At 35.9% G+C, this 22,010-nt stretch overlaps 1 protein-coding gene across 1 annotated transcript; it reads left to right on the forward strand.

Moving 5' to 3' along the window:
• The first annotated feature begins 17,175 nt into the window (after window positions 1–17,175).
• LOC107619559 (alpha/beta-Hydrolases superfamily protein) lies at window positions 17,176–20,241 on the forward strand. The gene is made up of 6 exons (XM_016321848.3): window positions 17,176–17,644; window positions 19,010–19,121; window positions 19,211–19,304; window positions 19,387–19,564; window positions 19,638–19,707; window positions 19,794–20,241. Exons 1-6 carry the CDS (start codon window positions 17,238–17,240, stop codon window positions 20,103–20,105), a joined length of 1,173 nt encoding a protein of 390 aa, XP_016177334.1. The 5' UTR covers window positions 17,176–17,237; the 3' UTR covers window positions 20,106–20,241.
• Window positions 20,242–22,010: the final 1,769 nt, after the last annotated feature.

Below are 22,010 nucleotides of genomic sequence, written 5' to 3' on the forward strand. Positions count from 1 at the left end.
ATGATGGCGGCATTCAAGAGAATCCGGAAATTCTAAACCTTGTCTGTGGTATTCCGAGTAGGATTCAATGATTGAATGACTGTGACGAGCTTCAAACTCGCGAGTGCTGGGCGTTAGTGACAGACGCAAAAGGAGGGTGAATCCTATTCCAGCATGATCGAGAACCGACAGATGATTAGCCGTGCTGTGACAGAGTATGTGAGCATATTTTTCACTGAGAGGAGGGGATGTAGCCACTGACAACGGTGATGCCCTTGCATAAAACCAGCCATGGAAAGGAGTAAGACTGATTGGATGAAGATAGCAGGAAAGCAGAGGTTCAGAGGAACGAAAGCATCTCCATTCGCTTATCTGAAATTCTCACCAATGAATTACATAAGTATTTCTATCCCTATTTTATTATTTATTATTCGAAAACATCATTATCAATTTATATCTGCCTAACTGAGATTTGCAAGGTGACCATAGCTTGCTTCATACCAACAATCTCCGTGGGATTCGACCCTTACTCACGTAAGGTATTACTTGGACGACCCAGTGCACTTGCTGGTTAGTTGTATCGAAGTTGTGAACCATGGTATTGGCACCATGTTCTTGGCGCCATTGCCAGGGGAAGAAAGAGCCATGAATTTTACATAATTAAAGTGTAATCACGATTACGCGTACCAAGTTGCTCACATTGCCAGGGATTGTTCGAGCCTGGACATCACAATTTCGTGCACCAGACCACAACAACAATAAGAAGAGGAAGAGGCAGAAGAGCAACCTCACTTCTTAGCACTTCAACCACCACTACACTACCAATATCAACAATTTCCAAATGGATTCAACTGGGAACAATTGCAAGGAGATGTACATCAAATGAAGGGAGACCTACACCACTTGAGGGAAGATGTCAATCAACTCAAAGAAACTCAACAACAACAATGGAGCCAAGTCAACCAAAACATTCAGCAACTCCAAGGGGGTTTTGAGAACCTCAAGGAGCAGCAAGAACAATTTGACTGGAGAGAGGTGCGAAGTGCACTAGACAAAATAGTAGAGCAAGGCAAATGGCAACAGAGGAACTTGGCCGAATTCAGAAATCTCTATGATGCCAGAACCATATCCAGGAGGTAGTACGACATCAATACACAAGCGAAGCTGAATCACTTGTGTAACGCCGTGGCCACTCTAAACCCAGGATACCCAACCTTCATGCAAGGAATGGAAGAGCTAAGTGCAAGACAAGAGGAAATCCTAGCCAAACATAAGGAGGATGAAAGGAATTATATGAGGAGGGCAGGATTTTGGAAGCCCAAGGATGCCAAAGCACAAGAAGGTTCCTCCAAACCAGATGAAGGTGACTTCTCCCCTTCCAATAAGAAGGACAAAAGGAAGGGGCCAATGAACTAAAGATGAAGCTGCTCAAGGTTGTTGAGTCCTATGGTTAACACTTTCTAATTTCTGAAATCCTATTTTAAACTTTTGTTTGATTTACTTTTTGAATAAATAATCATGCTAGGATAGTTTATGTTTTATGCTTAGTTTTAATTCATGTTTGAAATCTTTATAAGTCTTTTAAGTTTACAAGAAAGAAAATGACATGTATTTCAAGTCTTCATTTCAACATAAATAAAAGTAGAGCTTGTCTCCATAAGAGTTACTATGAGTTATGCAAAAACAATAAGAGAGACCAAGGCCAAGAGAGATCATCAAACAAACTAAGAAATAAGAAACTAAGTGTAGAACCTTGGATGAACTAAAAAGAAAATGAGTCATGGAGGGCAACTAGTCCTAGAAGGTATAACAAGGGAAGGTTAAGGGGTGTTCCTTGAATATCTATAGAACCAAGAAGTAGTAAGCAATAAAGGCCCAAGGCTCTGAGCATCAACTACTGGTATGGAAAAAGAAACATTAAAAAGCTCAAAAAGAATTAAAGATCTTAGTAGATGCTTGTGGTGAAGATGTGTCAAGAAGAGACCTGGGCAAGTAAATTCTTAGGGGTGTCTCAACACCTAGTACCCTAAAACCAACTGGTTTGGGAGTGCTAATTGAAAGCCTAATTAAAGGGTTGTCTTGAGAGAAAACACTTAGAGTCGTGGTCAAGAAAGCAAAACAACCCTTGCTACTTCAAGGTGATAATCAATAGAAAGGACCCCTAAAGCCTATACCTGAAAGAACCCTCAAGGATCCAAGAGCTTTTCATGACATTAAAACATTCATACATGAGTTGAACACTTAGTTTTACTCTTAGTTGTATTGCAATCATTCAAAGCCAATGCCTCATGTTATAAAGGGCTTATTCACATTGATTTGCTTGGGACAAGCAAAGCTTAAGTTTGGTGTTGTGATGACTTGCATCATCTACCCTTCTTTCTTGCATAAAGAAGACCATAAAAGAGCATAAATCTCATTTGATCAGTATAATTCATGCATTATTTGATGAATATTATGGTACACTACTTTGAGATGAGTTGTGCTGAATTTCAGGTGAAAAAGGCATCAAAAATGGGTAGAAGACAAATAAGAAGCTGGGCGTGTGAAACTGGCGTGCCACTTGGGAGCAAAGGCCACAAAAATGCACTGGCGTGGCACGCCAGGAGTTAGGCGTGGCACGCCAGCACTAAATTCCAGAGGGGAAGTCCAAGCATGCACGTGGACGTGGCACGCCAGGGACTAGGCGTGGCACGCTAGTGCAAAGTTCCAGAGAGCAACAATGGAGGACACAAAAGGGGCGTGGCACGCCAACTCACCATTCCAAGAAGAACCTCCACTATGGCATGCCACTTGGTATTGAAGGCGTGGCACGCCAACTCCAAGAAGTCACTTGGGCGTGCCACTTAAGAGTCCAGGCGTGGCAAACCAAGCTTGAAGAGTTCACAAATCCATGGGCGTACCACTTGAACAGCATGGCGTGGCGCGCTGGTACAAGAATCCAGAGAAGGGGCTAAAGGCAATTGAAGACTGGGCATGCCACTTGAAGTCGAAGGCGTGGCACGCCAACCTCTCAATCTCACTTAGGCATGCCACTTGAGCAACCAGGCGTGGCACGCTAATGCACAAAGATAACAAAAGCAAGGACTGGGTGTGCCACTTGGTATCGAAGGTGTGGCACGCCAACCCAAGCATATCACTATGGCGTGCCACTTGAAGGCTGAGGCGTGGCACGCCAACTACTAGAACCAAGGCAAGATCATGAGTGTGGCATGCCAGCCTTTAGGTGTGGCACGCTGGTATAAGTTTCCAGAGAAGATGAAGGAGGCCAATTACATGGGGCGTGCCACTTGGTATCGAAGGCGTGGCACGCCACTCACTATTCTTCACTTAGGCGTGCCACTTGAATCCCAGGCGTGGCACGCCAGTGTCATTCAGAGAGCAAAGAAGCATTGGGGCGTGCCACTTGAATTCGTGGCGTAGCACGCCAAACAGAGAAATCACTCACTCACAAAGGGGCGTGGCACGCCAGACCCTGGACGTGCCACGCTAGTGCAACTTTCCAAAGAAGCTTAGCCAAGCAAAAAGGCTAGGGCGTGCCACTTGAGTTCGAAGGCGTGGCATGCCAAGGTTGTTAGAAAGACGAGCGTGCCACTTGAAGGGCTGGGCGTGGCACGCCAAGCTAAAATTAAAGAGCACGTGACACGCCACTAGAGCGCCAATCACACGCCAGCTGGGAGGTCTCACTTATTGAGCTTCTTTTCCCTCCAAAATGTAATTTTTCTTTTTCACTTTTGTAATTCTTTTATTTTACTAGGAGTAGTATAAATACCCCCAAGGAGTACTGAAGAAGGGGGTGAAGCAGTTAGTTTTAGATCCACTTTTACACTTCACTTTTGAGTACTTTTTGAGCTATGAGTAGCTGATTTCCCTCTCATTGAGAGAGGGAGCTCTGTTGTACTTGATGGATTGATAATAGTGAAATTCTTCTTCTCTTCATCTTCTTTTTGATTTTCTAGAAGGAATTTCGTTTTAATGCTTAGTGTTCAATTATCTTGGAAAAGAGATCGAATGCAATTGGGTTTCATGGGAACCTTGGGAAAGAAAACATGAAACCATGCTTGAAATCCCTTCTCACACCTGAGTAGAATCTGGGTTTTGGTGTTTGGATATGTGACACATAATCCTCCCTCTACTTAGACCTATAATGGTGTGTGGTATAATCAAGGACCAAGCATATCTCTCTTCATGAGCAATTAGACCAAGGAATTGGATATTGATCAAGATCTGAGAGATTGAGTCACCAAGGGATTGGGGCTCAATCAATCATGATTGCCAAGAGATCAATGAGTTGCGTGATTGAAGAGTATATAAGCTATATTTGATCCAAAGAGACAACATCTCCTGATCTCAATGAATTTCCCTATTCTTATCTACCCTTCTCTCTTTATAGCTTACTTTTACATTCAGTAATTCCTCATTTCCATTTATATTCAAGTCATTTATGATTCTGCACTTTACATTCTGCCATTTCCAGTTCTGCACTTTATTATTTTTCTTTATATTCTAGCCATTTACATTTATGTCATTTACAATTCTGCACTTCACAATCTTATTGATCCGCTTGACTAATTCATCAATTAATTAAAGCTGCTCGAATTTGCCAATCTCTGTGGATACGATCCCACTCCACTGTGGGTTATTACTTGACGATAATTTTGGTGCGCTTGCCAAAAGAAGTGATTCACTCATTTTGAATGGGGTAGTGAATTTCCGTCATCAAAGAGCCCTGCTGAGTCCTATGAATTAATAAAAGTACTACTGTTTCTCTTCGATTCGTGTTTGATTAATTCCAAGATGTATATTCATTCTTCATCACTATAAATGCGTTGAACTGGAATAAGGTTATCACATTCTACATGGGTTCAGAGTGCGTCTTTCATCGGACAATGATGAACCGCCAGCTTGAATATACGTCTCTCGGACGGCTAATCCACGACTTCGTTGGGTACTTCTCGAGACATCAGTTCAGCCGATTTCCGGGGAGATTAGGGTCTCTGTGGTAGAGGCTAGAACCAAAGGTGCAGCATTCCTCTGATCCAGAAGATTCGACCTTGTCTATGGCGTTTTGAGTAGGATCATCAAGGAGAATGAACTGTACGAGCTTCACCCTCAATCAGAATGGATCCGAACTAAACCTGTGGTTCAGATCTGGAAGAGTATTGGCAGCTGATCAAACCAGTGTCAATCACATACAGCCTGCCATTAAAGAAATCACTCACAAGCAAAGGAAATAGTACTGCCAGAATTAATTCAAAAAGACTTAGCAACTCCAATCATTTACCTCATTCTTATCCCTCTTTTCACAGTTTACACAACTTCTGAGTTCTAATTACCCTGTTTATTTATTCTCTTTACTTTTATGCAATTAAAAATAACATACCAATATCTCTTACTCTTTCATCTACCTGACTAAGACCTGCAAGATAACCATAGATTGCTTCAAGCTAACAATCCTCGTGGGATCGACCCTGACTCGCTCAGGTATTACTTGGACGACCCAGTGCACTTGCTGGTATTGTATAAAGCGTGGGGATTCGTGCACCAGTGCCAACTAAGAAGACTTCAAGGAATGCATGCTGGCTTGCTGAAGCCAAACTTGAGAAACCTTAAGTTTGGTGCCAGCCAAAGAGAACCAAAGGGAAGCTTTTGTTCCTCCAAGTTTGGCTCCAACCTTTGCAACTCAAGTGGTCCCCATTCGCATACAAGGTTACACGAGACGAATTAAATTAATTTTGATTAAATTTTATTTTATTTTAAAATATGAAAAGATATTATTTAGTTTTAAAAAATATAATTTAAATTAATTAGGATTAGATATAAAAGGGAAAAAAATCAGCCCTTCGGGCTCTCTTCTCTCTTACCACATTCCACAATTTATAGTTTTTCTGAATCCTAGTTTTCTCTCTGAACCATGAGCAACTAAACCTCCACTGTTAAGGTTAGGAGCTCTGTCTATTGTATGGATTGATACTGTTATTTTTTATTTTAATTCATGTACTGATTTTTATTTCAAAAATTGTTTTGTTCTTTATCTTATGAATCTGGGTGGAACGAAAGTATGACCCTTGTTCTAATTGAGTTCTTGTATAACTTGGAAAAGCTCTTTACTTGAACAATAGCTTGAAAACAATTTCTCTTAAATTTCTAATTATCTGGACTTAACGGGATACGTGACATATAATCCTCTTATATTTGGGTAATTAGGGTTTCTGTGGCATATAAACTAGAATTGAACTTCACCCTCTAATTGGAATTAAGTGACCAAGGAATTTGCGGTTGATGGAGGTTAGAGGAGCCTAAAAAGGTCTAAGGAATCAGGGTTTAGTCACATATAGTTTGCCATGAATTAAATCTTGCATGATTAAAATAGTTAGTAAGAAAAATCAATCCGGAAGATAGATATCTCTGAAGCCTTAACTGTTTCTCCATATATACTTCACAACTTGTTTACTGCCTATTTTTCTGATTTTATGAATTACTGTTTAATACAATTGAGACCCAAACACTATTTTCTGTTTGTCTAACTAAGTAAATCACTTAACTGTTGTTGCTTAGTCCATCAATCTTCGTGGGATCGACCCTCACTCACCTGAGGTATTACTTGGTACGACCCGGTACACTTGCATGTTAGTTTGTGGATTGTAAATTCTGCACCAATATTGAGAATTAGGAAAAGAACTAGAATATTTTTGAAATTGCATCCATCACAACATACATACATATATAGAAAATAATTTTGGTAAAAACAACAAAAATTTCTAAGAAATTTCTTTTAGGGCATACCATTGAGTTGACTCGAAAAATTGTTTTTGAACTTGCTTTGAATGATTTTTGTGGAACATAGTTTTAGAGTTAAGAACACACGACCTGTGAGTTTTGAGCCTAATGGTATGGTTACATCATTTGACCATAATTTTGATTCTTGTGTGTTGTTTTCTTCTCTATGATTATAATCTTTGGTTTGTTTAATTCTATATGTCTATTATTTAGTGTATATATATGCATTTATGTGATTGAAGCCTTCATTTCAATTAGCTCACTTACCCTATATAGCCTACCATTTTATCTACCTTTTCTAGCCCACTTTGAGCCTTTTTTATCCCATTTTATTCCTCATATTGGCACATCACTAACCTTAAGCGAAAAATAATTAATCTTCCTATTTGGGGTACATACTCATGTATGAGTTAGGTGAACCATTTGCATTCTCCTTTGGTATATACTATGTTATTGTTGATGAAAAAGAAAATAGAATTAAAAAAAAGAGGAAAAAATAAAAAGGGGACGAATTACCCCAAAGAAGAGTAATAATAACAATGCATATGTTTTGTGATGAAAAAAATGCATGAGTATGTGAAAAAGGTAGATTATGGGTAGCTAGGTATTGTGTTGGAATTACATAGGTTGTTATATATTAGGTGAGAGCTTAAGTTGATTAAAGTGCATACACATCCAGTGAGGGGTTCGATTACTCAATTCTATGTTTCCACACCTCTTATTATGTATTCTTACAAGTTGCTTCATTTTAGAACTTGAATCAATTCTTTGGATTTTGATTGCATTGAATTATTTCTTTGTTTAGCTTTATATGTCCATGTGCTTGCTTGAAAATTTAATTGTTTGTTTTCACTAAATCAATAGGACATTATAATATAGATAGAAATAGATAGCATGTAGTATACTTGCATGCATATAGATAGTTACATTTAATAAGTTGTTTACCCTTTGATCATTCTCCTTTGTTTGTATTTAGCATGAGGACATGTTATTGTTTAAGTGTGGGAGAATTGATGAATCCATATTTGATGACAATTTTTGGCTTGAATTGGACAGATTTCATCACATAAGCTCACACTTATTTACCAAACTAGCATACTTTTGTGATTTCTCTCTATTTTGAATCTAAATGTGAAAACATGTGTTTTTTGTGCTTAATTTGATCATTTTAATTCCACTTTTATTCCATTCGATGCCATGATATGTTTGTTGAGTGATTTCAGGTCCTAGAGGGAAGAATGGCTAGGCAAAAGTGGAAGGAAGCATGCAAAAAGGGAGAACACATGAAGAAAACAAAGGAGAAGTACATAGTCAAGTGTGCGTACGCACAACCTTCTATGCGTATGCACAAGTGGAAATCAGCAAGTGTGTGTACGCACACATCTGTGCATACGCACAAGTCCCAATGCATGACTTCATTAAAATGTCATGTGGCTCGCGAATTTGGGGCTCTCTTGGCCTAATTTTGGAAGTGCTGAGGCTGATTTGGAGTGCTATATGAAGGAGGATCATTTCTTATCAAAGGGGGACACTTGGGAGGCCTCATTACACACATTAGATAGATAATTAGGAGTAGGAGTAGTGTAGAGTAGTTTTCTCCAATTTCTCTCTTAGTGTTCACTTAAATTTCATTGTAGAATTTTATACTTCAAGCTTTGATTTTGGATTTTTCTTATCTCATTGTAAGTACTCTTTAATTTCCTCTTTAATCACATTACTTTTTTTATATTTTCTCATGGTTCAAGTTATTTTGTTAATATATGCAATTTTGATTTCTTGAATCTTTTGTTGATAAATTTGATGTTTTATGATTTTTATATGCTTGATTGAGTTTCTACTATTGATATTGTGAATAGTTTGGTTCTAGTTTTCATTATCTTTGGTAATTTACCATGTTTTGTTTTTATGCCTACAAGATGTTTGTGAAAATGTCAACTATAGATTTTGAGTAGATTTTCATACCTTGGCTTGAAAAATGAGTTCCTAGGATACTAGAGTCATAATGTTTGACATTTAATGGTAATTCTTAGGTTGTTAGTTGTCTCTTGTTTCCATTAACGCTAGCTTTTTACTAAGTTAATTAGTAAGTTAGCTAGGACTTATGGATTAAGGTCAATTATGCTTGCTTGACTTACTCCTCGATGTTAGGACTTGACAAAGCGAGATTAACTCATTATAATTACCATAGTTGTGGTTATGACAATGATAGGACTCCTTAATTCTCATTCCCAAGTCAAGACTCTTTTATGTATTTATCGCATTTTCACTAGTTTTGATCTTGTTTCCTTTTTAATTGCATTAATCTCCTTTTTGATCATTTGTTAGTTCTTTTATTCCTTAGTTCTTTTAATTTTCCGTTCTATACTTCAAAAAACCTCCATGATTTCACAACCAAAAGTAGACACCTTAATTGCCTAGTCCGAGGGAAGACAACTCGGGATTTCACACTCCCGGTTTTTATTGGTTTGTATTGTGACAAACAAAATTAAACTTTGATTGAGAACTAATTGTTGGTTCGGAACTATACTTGCAATGCACTTCTTTTTAAGGAAATTCCGAGTCGACGTTTGGCACTCATCAAACGCCTGATTTAATCTCTAATTAGATTAATCAAACCGTGGCAAGAGGATTGTGGATCTTGAATTAGAAGCAAGAACAATGAACAAGAGAATGAGAAAATGCGTTGAGGTTGGAACAAAATCAATCGATGAGGATGTTGAAGACATCAGAGATGTCTGATTCTTGGAAAAACAATGCTCATGCTTTCTTATTTTAACTCATGCAAAAAAATTTTCACAGCAAATCATTGATAACTAAATTTCAATTTCTTGGTAAATTAATTTTTTTTAACCCAATTAATCGCCAATTTCTTAGTCAAATAATCAAGAGAAAAGGTGAAGAATGGTTTTGATTTTAAGCCACATAATATTCAAAAACTATTCCTAGTTGAATTATATGTCACGTATTTAAAACTAGTTCTAAATAATTGAAGATTATGAGATGAGTTTAAAGCAAATTCTGAAATTAATTTTTCCAAAGTAATAACAGAATCTAAGATAGAATTAGGTTATTTCACAATACTTCTAACCATTAATGATGAAGAACGAAACTCAATCTTGAAAAAGTAAAGAAGCATGAATTAAAATAAATAAGCACACACATTATAAATCCATAAACCAAACAGAGCTCCAAAATTTCAACAATAGAGGTTTAGTGATTCATGATAATGAAGAAAACTAAGATATGAGAGAGATGTAGATATGGTGATTCTAGATCTCTTCCAGATTGTCTCTCTTGTGAACCTTTTTCACTTATTTATATCCTAAGTTCTATCTAAAATTCAAATTTAAAACTAACTCTAATCTTATCTTTAAGAATGATAAGATAACTACCTACTTGAATTCAAATCAAATCTTAACAATACTTCAAATCTAACATAGAAATAAATTCTAACAACCAAATCTTATCTTTTTAAAAGGAATTAAATGCTAACTAATCACTTGAATCTTCGGATGAAATTAAGGCTTCCTAAGAATGCATTATTGGAGTTGGGCCTTGGCAAGAATCGTATTCTGGGAGTTTTGAAACTTGAAGCACTGGCATTGCTTCTAGAATTTAGGCGTTGGCCCAATTAATCTTCCAAGGACAAGGAGCCACCGGGAGTTTGGTGAGGAAGCCGGGCGTCGGCCTAATTGTGCAAGGGGGACACCTGGTGGTGGTGAAGAGACGCCGGGCCTTGGTGAAGGATGCTGGGCACTTGTTGTAATGTTTTGGGTATCCAGTTTTGAGGTTTTTAGGTCCTGGCTGAGCTTCATTTGGACTGTATTTATATTTTTTTGTTAAAGAGACTTTAATCCTTAATTACTTTAAAAACAAAAACTCCTGAAAATACAATAATACTAAAACACAATAAAATTAGTATATATACATTTATAAATTTTATATACTAAAGTAATAAAACTTTACTCTTAGAAATTAAATTTAACAAATATTATGTCATGTTTATGCCAAAATAAATTATTATGGAATTCCAACTGTACCTGGTGACAATTAAGAATTGTGGATATGGTGGATAGATATCAATGGAGTGTTGAATTCTGGACATCAGAGTAAGAAAAAGAAGGTCATTATTGTAATAACACTAGAAAATTTGGATTGAGAGAAACCAAAAGATCTTTGAAGACAAAGTAGTACAAAATTTTGAAATTGCCATGGCTATCCGAAGACCTGCAGAGGAGTTTTGGGGATGAGTACTCAATAAGAATATACTGTACTCTCAGCATATTCCTTCCTTCTTTTTATTCACACTAGTTTTATTTACTTCTAAGTTATTTCAAGTGTTATTTTTGGAGAGTTCCATTAACTTGTATTTGTTGTCCTTAGTCCGAACACACATTTTATTATATCATTAAAAAAAATTTCTGATTTTTGAAAAAAAAAAGATATTTTAAAGTAAAAACAATACCATATAATATAAAAAATATTAATTGAAGTATAAAAGTATAATAGAACATTACTAATTTCACTCTAAAATATATATTTTTATTATAAAAAAAATTTAGAATGTGCTGGATGACCCGAAGCATAACTCGGAGCTAACCCAAAAATAACACCAAATAAAAATAACAAACTCAAATCCAAAGAGTATTTGCCCATTTCGGTCTCCAAAGAATTTCAGACCAGACACTTTAGTCTCCAACTAAAATTAATTACACAATTGGTCCCTAACAATTAACTCCGTCAGTCACTTAGGTCTTTCATTCCGTCAACTCTAACAGAGGACAAAATAGTCCCTGACAACTCTAACAGGGGACAAAATGGTCCCTGACCCCTTCTGTTCAGAAACGACACCGTTCTCCCCCAATTTTCATCATATCTCGCATAACCCTAATATTCATACTCTCCTTCTTCACTTTCACAGTCTTCTTCTCCATCTTCTCCTTCCTCCTCTTTAGCTCCAAGATCAAGCCATGGTGTAACTACCACGCATGTCGCACCTACCTCAACATGTCATGGACCACATACTTTCCAAATCTCTATGACTGGTACATCTACCTCCCCCGTACTTCACCCACCAAAAGCATCCACCTCCATGTCCTCGATAACAGCATCACCTCTAACCCTGACAACATCCACCACATCCTCAAGACCAAGTTTCACAACCGTTCTCTCCCTGCCGCCACCGGTGCCCCCGTAGCTGCTGTCTCGTTACTTATTTCTTATCAACTAAGTCGGATATTCATTTTATTATGTAATCGAATGGTTCTTTTCATTCTAAAGTGGATATTTATTTGTGTATACTGTTAGTATTTTACTTGGTTTGCTTGATTCTACATGCACATGCTCCGCAGGATGTTCATTTTACTATATATGCGGATTGGTCTTTTCACTAAGATGTGGATTTTCATTATTAAACACCACTTAAAGAAAACTCCAGTTGGTTAGGCGCGCCTTCGACTTATGGCTCCCCTGGAGGTTGCTTCTTGTCTTAGCATGGCACTCCATGGTGGAGTGGCATGCCATCTTCCTTGGTTCTCCCATGGACTTCTTTGCTTGTTCTTCCTTTTCTTTGGCCTTGCTTAAGATCTTTCAATAATCTCCTAAACATATCAAAGCTCAAGGAAACTCCACATAAAATCAATTAAGTTTCAAGAACCTCAATTATAATAAGAAAATTACTAACTTTATTCAAAAAAATGATAAAGAAAATAACTAATGGTGCTCATGCATCACAACACCAAACTTAAGATCTTACTTGTTCCCAAGCAAGAAAAGAACTATGTACAAAGGAGTTTTCTAAATGAAGTGGGTTGAAGAATTGTTCCATAAAATTTCGGTGAGTGAAGTGATCAAGAGAAAGTAGGGTAAACTCTGAGTTGTGTGATCATGTATAGATTTCAGTGCTTGCTAGGCCTATAATCTAAAGTATTAGAACTTAAGAATTTTATTCGGATGATATTATAGAAGTCTCTTTATATGTTTTCAACTTGAAGATAGCTTCTCCTTTCTTTCCCTTGTTGTGATAATTATTTTCTTTTCTCAGCTCTTTCCCTTTTTTTTTTCTTTTTTGGGGGTGTAATTGCACTTAGTTTTGAATCTAGATGTTCTATCTCAAGGCAATATTTTAAGATGTTTTTTCAATCAACACTCCTAAACTAGTTGGTTCAAGATATCGGGTGATAAAGCACCCCTCGGATTTACTTGCTCAAGCCTCTCTCCTTGACACAGCAACACCACAAGCACTTAACTAGGGAATTCTTCGAGTTTTGTTTCTTTTTTATTCTTCCCAGTCATTAGTGCTCAGAGCCTTAGACCTTTCTCTCTTTTTCTTTTTGCTATTTCTTTGTTTTATTGGTTTTTGAAAACCTCCATAATACTTCTCTAAACTTCATTCCATGTCTTAGAGCTTCCCATGTAAATTTTCACTAACATGTAACCTCATTACACAGTCACACTATCAGACTATACTTTTCTTAATCTTACTTGCGCAAAAAATAAAAAATTTTCTTCAACTTATTGAACAAAATTTGTTTATATGTCCTTTTTACATTTTTAAGGATTTTGGGCACAAGTAAATTAAAAAAAAAATAAGGTAAAGTTAAGAGGAATGAAATCATGTCTATCAACATAACATATAAGAAATTAAAGATTAAAGACAAAGTTATCTCCCTCTTGTATCTTCTTTTGTTCTTCTAGGCTATGTTTCACGTAGCCTCCAATACCAAATTTATAGTGGTTGCTTGTTCTCAAGCAACAAAGAAAAAACTTGGGTGGTGAAATTATGTTGAATGATCATTATTATTCATAAAAATAATGTATGCATGAGCATATTTAAATAAACTAAATTAAACAAAAAAAGCATACTAAAATAAAGATACTAATGATTGGGTTGCCTCCTAATAAGCGCTCTTTTCTTACTAGCTTGATGTGTTGCTATTGTTTATGGTGGAAATTGAACATGGTGCTTTAACTCCTCCCTTCTCACTGTGAACTTGCATCTTTTGCCTTCATCTATGAGCTCAATGTGTTCAAGGAAAAGGATTTTGTTTACTGTGTAGAGCTCTGACCGTATGGTGGATTTTTCTGAAAATATCTATGATGGTAGCAAGGGGGACGATCGGTACTGGTTTGAGGCCGCAGCAAGGACCACGCTGGGCAGGGACGCAGCGTTGGGGAGGACGCTGGGCAAAGGTGTATCGGGATAACGGCGGAATAGAAAAGGAGAAGGTGGCTTCGTTGTAGTGACGGCGAGCGAATGTGGCAGTAAAAAGCTTCGTGTCGGCGACAGTGAGCGGCGTCACAGTGAAGGCAACGATGAGCGTCGTCACAGGAGCTGCGGTAGTGGAATAGTTGTGGTAAAACTAGGGTTTAGGGTAGTAAAAGTAAAAATAAGTAAATGTGTTATTAGGTTTGCGGGTACAATTTGTTCACGTTGTTTACAATTCTTGTTGTCTATCTAGCAGAATTAAATAGAAAATAATCAAAATATTGAATAGTTAACGATCACGCTTTATATTTTTAATTAATTAAAAATTAAGATCTATTTTTTAATGTATTGTATTCAGGGATGGATGCATTCATCGAGTAGTGGGGGCAACTGTCCCCAGTAAAATTTCAGAAATTACTTAGTAGTTCTTAATAAAATGTCTTAAATGCCCCCACTGTATAATTAGTTTTGACCCCACCCCAAATAAAATCCCTAACCCTTCTTTTTCCCCAATCTTCTTCATATGCTCCAAGTCTCCAGGCTTCGCAGCCTCAAGCCTTCGCAGCCCGCACTCAGCACTCTTGTCTCTAAAGACCAGAGCCACTCCACGTCTCAGCCAGTGTCACGGACTCACGGCTCTCTCCCCGCTGACGTCTCTGGCTCTCTGCCCTCCTGTCTCCAGAGTCACTGCCGTGTCTCCACATCTCCGTGTCCCCTTCTGCCTTCTTCTTCATCGATCGGTTCTGTCCGTCCTTCTTCTTCGAATACTGCAAATTTGCGATCCTCTTCTCTCTTCAGTTTTCACTTTTCACTCTTCAGGCTTCAACAGAGAATGCCTGCCTTTCGTCCTGCTACTGCTGAACACCGCACAGATCCGTCACTGGCTACTGCCTACTGGGTTCTACACTTTTGCTTCCTAGTTCTTAGAGTTCAGCTGTTCAGATTCAATTTTGGATTTTTTTTGGTACATTCATGAATCATGATTTACTGATCTGTAATTCTACTTATTCACTTATTTGCTTCATTGTTGTTTGATAATTGATTTAGTTGGTTTGTTAATTGTGAATTTGTGATTGAATATTTGAATTTGTTCTGATGTAATTGCAAGTTTAGTTTGATTAATTTGTTTGTTAATTGTTTTTGTGCATTGACTTAATTTGAAGACTGTATTTACACTGTACTTTTTTTTCTTACTCGATATATAAAGGTTGAGTCTTTTCTACATGTTTAAGACGGGAAAAATTGGAGACCAATATGTAAAGATTTATTAATACAATCTGCAAAATCTTATTTATAAAAGTTTTATGTGAATGTGATTATGTGAGACTGTGGAGAAGTAGAAGTCCATCATATTTAACTTCTAATGGATAAATTTTATCAGCTTTGAAATAAGTTTATATGGTATTGTTTAAATTTTATTATAAAGCCTTTTTCCAGGCTATGTTATCCATTCTAGGCTCTAGCTATGAAAAATTGAAATGCTCAATTTCTGTTTCTGGACTACTAATGTTGAACAATGAGTAATATTACTTCATTAACTTGGATGACATTTATAGCAATTCTGTTTCGTCAACAGATATGTATCGGCACCGCAGGAGCTTAGAATGGATTGAAAATTGGGATATTAGTTGTTGTTGTTGTTGGAAATTTATTTAAATGACATATGTTTATCAATTTTGTATTTATAATTTTATATTATAATTTTTAATTTCTATAGAATTGTGAATTTTTTTTATTAATTAATTAATTTAGATTTATAATTTTATCTTATTAGTAATGGAGAAATATTTTAAAAGAACCTCATTATTGGAGATTAGATCCCAAAATAATTCATCGACCTCTTCTAATAAAAGGAGGTTTTTAGAATTCGAAGTAGATAGTCTTATAGTTGATCCAGGACAACGACCAAAGATTTCAAGTTATCACCCGAATGACAGAGACAAAGTGTTTCTTCTTTTAAAGCTAGCTTTAGTTTTGCTCGTAGAACCTGCATCAGTTGAAAGAACTTTTTTTACTATGAATATCATAAAGAGTCGACTTCGTAACCATATGGGAGATGAATTTTTAAATGATTGTTTAGTGACATACATAAAAAAAGAGACATTTGATTATATTGACAATAAAAAGATTATTCAATCTTTTCAAAATATAAAACCTAGAAGAATGAAATTCTAAATTATTTGTTATTATTTTGAATTATTATTTTATTTTAATTTATTGGTTAAATAATTTAAAGAATATTTCTATTTTATAATATCATAATATAATTATAAAAGTTATTATTATATTATATATATTTTGTCTCTACTTGACAAAATTTTCTGGATCTGTTACGGATTGTATTCTATTAATATATAATTTTTGTGATGGGAATGGTCACTAGTAATTAGGGGTGTGCATGGCCCGGCCCGGCCCGATCCCGAACACTTTAGGAGCTAATTTGATGTGATTTCATCGAGTCTAGGGTCGGGTATGGGTCTCAAAAGTAGACCCGATCATTATTTCGGGTCGGGTCCGGGCCATAGCTCGGGTCACCCGAAATCGGCCCGGTGGCCCGGTCATCATACACAATTAATATTTTGTGTTATTAGTGATGGATGATGGCTATTATTATGTGAAATTTAAGTATTGTAAACCTTAATATTTTGTGTTATTAGTCATTATATATAAGACTATAAGTTAATGTTTTATGTTTAAAATGCATAAGACTTTAGACTAATACATAATCTTGTGTTATTTGTATTGATTTAAATATTTGGTGTTATTAGGCAATATTAGTATTGATTATGGTTATGCTTTAATTTTAGAGAAGAGTTAGTTCTTATTATATTTTTCTAAGTGAATTTTACCATGTCAAATAATGGTTGGAGTCTTGGAAATTTGGATATTTTTACATGCTAACTTACAAGAAGATATCAAGGTAATATAATGTTAACGGCCCGGTTTTCACCCGGTTTTTACCCGGTATAATCGTGGCCCGAAAGTATATAGGTTTCATCGGGTCTAGGATCGGGTTCGGGTCTAACAAATAGGTCCGATATATATTTCGGGTCGGATCTAGATCACATCAAACCTGGTTTCACCCGACCCATGCACACCCCTACTAGTAATTTCACTAATTTGTATAAATTAACGTCTATGTACAGAATAACATTTTTGTCGTATTATTGTATTTAGTATTTGCATAGAAAAAATAAAGAAAAAATAAAAGTTCATTAAACGCAACATAAAGTTGAACACAAAGAAGGTGTTGGGATAAGAGTAATTAAAGGCAATGGAAGTGGCAAGTGCTGTTCGTTCTTCACTTTTATTTCTGAGATTGCAAACACACTCTCCCTCACACCTTCAAAGACTCAGCAGCACTAGTGCCCATTTCTTCGCCTCAGCAAAAAGAAGAACAAGAACAACTAGCAGGCTTCATCATGCTCCTGCTTCTTTTCACCAAACTAGTAATTTCGTCGTCAACTCCTCCACTTCTTCTTCTACTACAGCAGAACCTGCTGCTTCTGGAACCTTTTCTGAGGTAGAAAGGATTAAGAACAAGTGCCTCAAATGGCAATGGAAGGGTCAGTATTCCATTAACTACTTCGCATCCCCTGATGATGATGATTCATCTGATGAGGAGTACCCTCCTTTGCTACTTGTCCATGGATTTGGTGCCTCTATTCCTCACTGGCGCAGGTAATTATTTGGCTCACTACTATCACTTTTTCTTCTGCTGTTGTTCTTTTCTTTTCTCATCCACCCATTTTGAGATATTTATCCTTGTTTATAACTTTTTCTTATGCTGCATTCATTTCTAGCCACATGTAAAATGGAGCGTAACATAACATCATAATGATAATGATAAAATTACCTCAATTGGTTTCATACTTTTAGTTATTAGTTATTACCCTAATTGGAATTGTTTTCCTTCTCTAATTTGGAAGCTAATTATATTAGTGAATGTTATCACTGCCTAAATTTTAAGCTTCCAATCAGGGTTTTATTTTCACTATTTTGCCAGAATCCCATTTCCATATATTGTACAGTGATTCTGGTTATCCCATCACCCTTTTTCCCGGAAATTTGCAAAATCACCAAATTTTAGCATATGCTTGATAGATCGAGAAGAAAGAAGGGAAAAAGAAAAAAGAAATAATAAGTTAGTTCCTACTGTTATAGTAACTGATCTTGGTTTGGTTGGTTGTTTGCAGAGAGACCACCACACATCAAAAGTTCGCCTAACCTATGTTAAACCGTAGGCTTTGACGGGCGGGCTTTCGGTCGGGTTTATAATTTTTTAAAAATGTTCTAATTTAGTATTTTGGATTATGTTTTATGTTTGATTGATTATGTTCTAAACTTGTAGATATTTAATTATGTATTTTGGAGAATATTTATTTTACTTTTGGACAATGTTGGTTTTAGTATTTTGTTTCAAAAAATTTGGTTTATTATTATGTTTATTATATATTTTTTAATTATAAAGACTTTAATGTTTGTTAATTTAGAAATTATAATATTTTTATATCTTTAGAAATTATAAATTTATTAAAATGGTTGTGTAATTATTATATTATTTAATACTTTTTTTTGATAATTTATATTATTTAATACTTAATAGTAAAAAAAAATTAAAAAAAAGAGATTTGGCGAACTTGGCCTGCCAGCCCGCTGTTAGAAGGGGCAGGGTGAGATTTCAGGACCCCTCATTAGGCGGGGCAAGCCGGGCTTCCCCCCTTGCCATCCCTGCCTATCTCCTGTGTTAGTTTTAGCATAGTGAAACTAGTACGTAAAGTGTTAAAGTTAGGAACTTAGGATATCTATCTAGCATGGACCAATGAGGATACTATCATGCTATGTAGATTTCAGATGTTTAAAATTCAAAATCAAATCATGGCAGAATGGTATCTCTGGTTTTACTGTTTTAGTCTTACTAATATGCTCCGTTAATTTCGGAATTTCGGATAGATGGAAACTACACTAAAGAGTGTACTGATCTGACCATGTATTGAGCGCAAATTCAATCCCAATTTAAGTAATTTGAGGCTTTTTTCTTTCCAGGAATATAAACACACTGTCCCAGAATTATACTGTCTATGCCATTGATCTTCTTGGTTTTGGTGCTTCCGAGAAGCCACCAGGCTTTTCATATACCATGGAAACATGGGCTGAGGTAACTCTTTGTTGAGCCTTCATCTGAAATTAAACTGTCCACCGTTGCCAAAACTTACCATGTTCGAGTGCGCTATTTGCTATCAACAGTTGATCCTGGATTTCTTGGAGGAAGTCATTAAGAAGCCAACTGTACTAATCGGAAACTCTGTTGGAAGTCTTGCTTGTGTCATTGCAGCCTCAGGTATATTTGGTAAATCCTCAAGTTGTTTGCATATCCAACTTCTTTTTTGCCTAATTTGTGAGTTATAGACTTCAACCCCCAGATTCAAGTCAAAAACTTGTTAGAGGGATTGTGCTGTTAAACTGTGCTGGTGGCATGAACAACAAAGCAATTGTTGATGACTGGAGGATTAAGTTAGTCTTACCATTGCTTTGGCTGGTTGATTTTTTATTGAAGCAAAAGGGAATCGCCTCAGCCATTTTCGAGCGTGTTAAACAGAGGTATTATCTCCAAATTTTGCTTATATTTTTGACGAAGCAATCTGAATTAAAACGTGTGTTGCTTAAAATGCAGAGAAAATTTGAAGAACATTCTGAGTTCAGTGTACGGCGATAAGGAGTCTGTGGATGAAGAACTGGTGGAGGTAAGTTAACAATTTTGTTGTTTGCTTCTTATTATAATTATCTTCTTTTGTTACTTAGAATTTGCATTTTGACACTGTATGTGAAGATCATTAGGGAACCGGCAAACGATGAAGGAGCATTAGATGCATTTGTATCGATCGTAACAGGGCCGCCGGGGCCGAACCCGGTGCAGTTGATGCCGAAAATCTCGGTGCCGGTCTTACTTCTGTGGGGAAATGAAGATCCTTTCACTCCACTTGATGGACCTGTTGGAAAGTACTTTTCTTCATTGGCTTCTGAAAAGGAAAATGTGAAACTGTGTGTACTTGAAGGGGTTGGACATTGTCCTCATGATGATAGACCTGAATTAGTCCATGAAAAATTGCTTCCCTGGTTAGCCAATCTTTCAGATTCATAGTGAAAGTGTAGCTAGAGTGTGCATAAGCATAACTCAATATTGATAGTGATTTCATGTGTATTTATTATGCTCATAATTTTATTTGTATTCAGCTTTAATTTCCATTAGTTTTAATATATTAATATATTGCTCTTCACATTCCTCTGTTAGATATTAGATATAATAATTTAAATCTTGTGTTGTTTTGTAGTCCTGAATTTGTGAATGAGTTAAAGTTATTGAAGGGGGTGGTTGATGGTGGAGTACTGATGGTTGCAATATGGGGTAAAATTAACATTTTGATAAGATTCTAATTTATGTTATTCTGTCTTGTGCATCTGTATCAATTAAGATATAAAATCTATGTACAACGTTGAATAATAGAGAAGTGTTTTTTCTTGAACTATACTCATTTACGACCAAAAATATTTTAAAGAGGGTTATCAAAAAATTATTTTACACGAGAGATTTAAAAAAGAAAAAAAACTAAACGAATGATTATAAAGTGATATGAAGCAACTTATTTTGTAGAATGTGAAACTCCCTGCTCTAAGTGTAGAGTTGATTATGGTGAGAGAGAAGTAAGAGCTAGTGAAGATAGGGACTATCCAAGAAAATAGCAATAACAAGAGACTCGCCTTCTTGAGTCTGGACAAATTTTCCAGTCTGAATCTGCGAATGCTGTTAGGAAAAGATAAACTGAAGAACGTTAGTTAATAAACACAAATATAGTCTAGAGATGGTGAATTGCGTAGTAACTAGTAAGGATAAAGATAAATTTTCTCCCCTAGAGAACGTACTTTTATTTTTTCGTACCACTTGGATTTAGATAATTTAAATTAAAGAGCGAACATTAACGTACTATAATACTTTTTAAGGCTTATTAATTTAGATATGCCATGCGTGTGTTATGCATTGATATGGAGGATGGAGGTGCTATACATGGATGTGGGACAACTTTTGGCTGAAACATGGTGCAAGAAATCGGACCATCCGAATTCTTTTAAAAAAAATTGGGTTACCAAATAGGATGGTCCGAGTTTTGAAAGAGAGAATTTGAAATTCACGGTTAATTAATCGGGCCGTCCGATTAGTTTTTTTTTTTTTTATAAAAGGAAAACGGAGCATTCGATTAGTTTTTTTTTTCATATACAAAGAAAACAGACTTTCCGAATTTGTATAAAAAAATATTTTCTTGAATATGTGAGTTGGTATAAAAGAAAACGGACCTTTGTGTTCCTGTATCTAACTCCCTCAGTCTGAGTTGTGCTCTCCTGACACTACATGTCTGTGCTCTCCATAACACTGCAACACACCAACCTATCCTCCATATTAAAAATAAAAAGCAGCTTTTTAACGGACTCTCAAACAAACCCCAAGAACTTATAAGAGTTGTATTTTTCACACCACTTTAAAATAAACATAAAAAAATGTAAAAAGCTTAAAGAAGAGAGATTGCAAATTTGGATTTTATTCTAATTTCATATAACCTTTTTAACTACATCTAGTCCTCTCCACCAAAATGTCAAAGATATTCCATTATATATCAAACTTATAAGGTGCTTGATAAGGATTATACTCACATACATATTTATATCATACATAGATTACAAAGATTCTATTTTAGCATTCATTAGAGAAAGAAAGAAAAAAAAAAAAAAAGAAGAGCTCACAAAACATGTGATTCTTACCTTTTTCTTTGTATCTCTATAATCTTTCACTCTAAATGAGAGTATCTCTCTAAACAACTACAATTCAAAGAACTTTGATATACCTTATGAAATTTCTCATTATTTGTGTATTAAGTCTCACTCCTCTTACAGATTCCGACTCTAAGAACTGAAAGTAATTCTAACTTCAAGTATAACTCGAGTATTACTGTACCTCACAATATTTTCTCCAAATTTGTGTATAAATCCTCATAAT

The sequence above is a fragment of the Arachis ipaensis genome, chromosome B9, assembly GCF_059453495.1.
Source record: "Arachis ipaensis isolate K30076 ecotype BB chromosome B9, ASM5945349v1, whole genome shotgun sequence".
Lineage (NCBI taxonomy): Eukaryota > Viridiplantae > Streptophyta > Magnoliopsida > Fabales > Fabaceae > Arachis > Arachis ipaensis.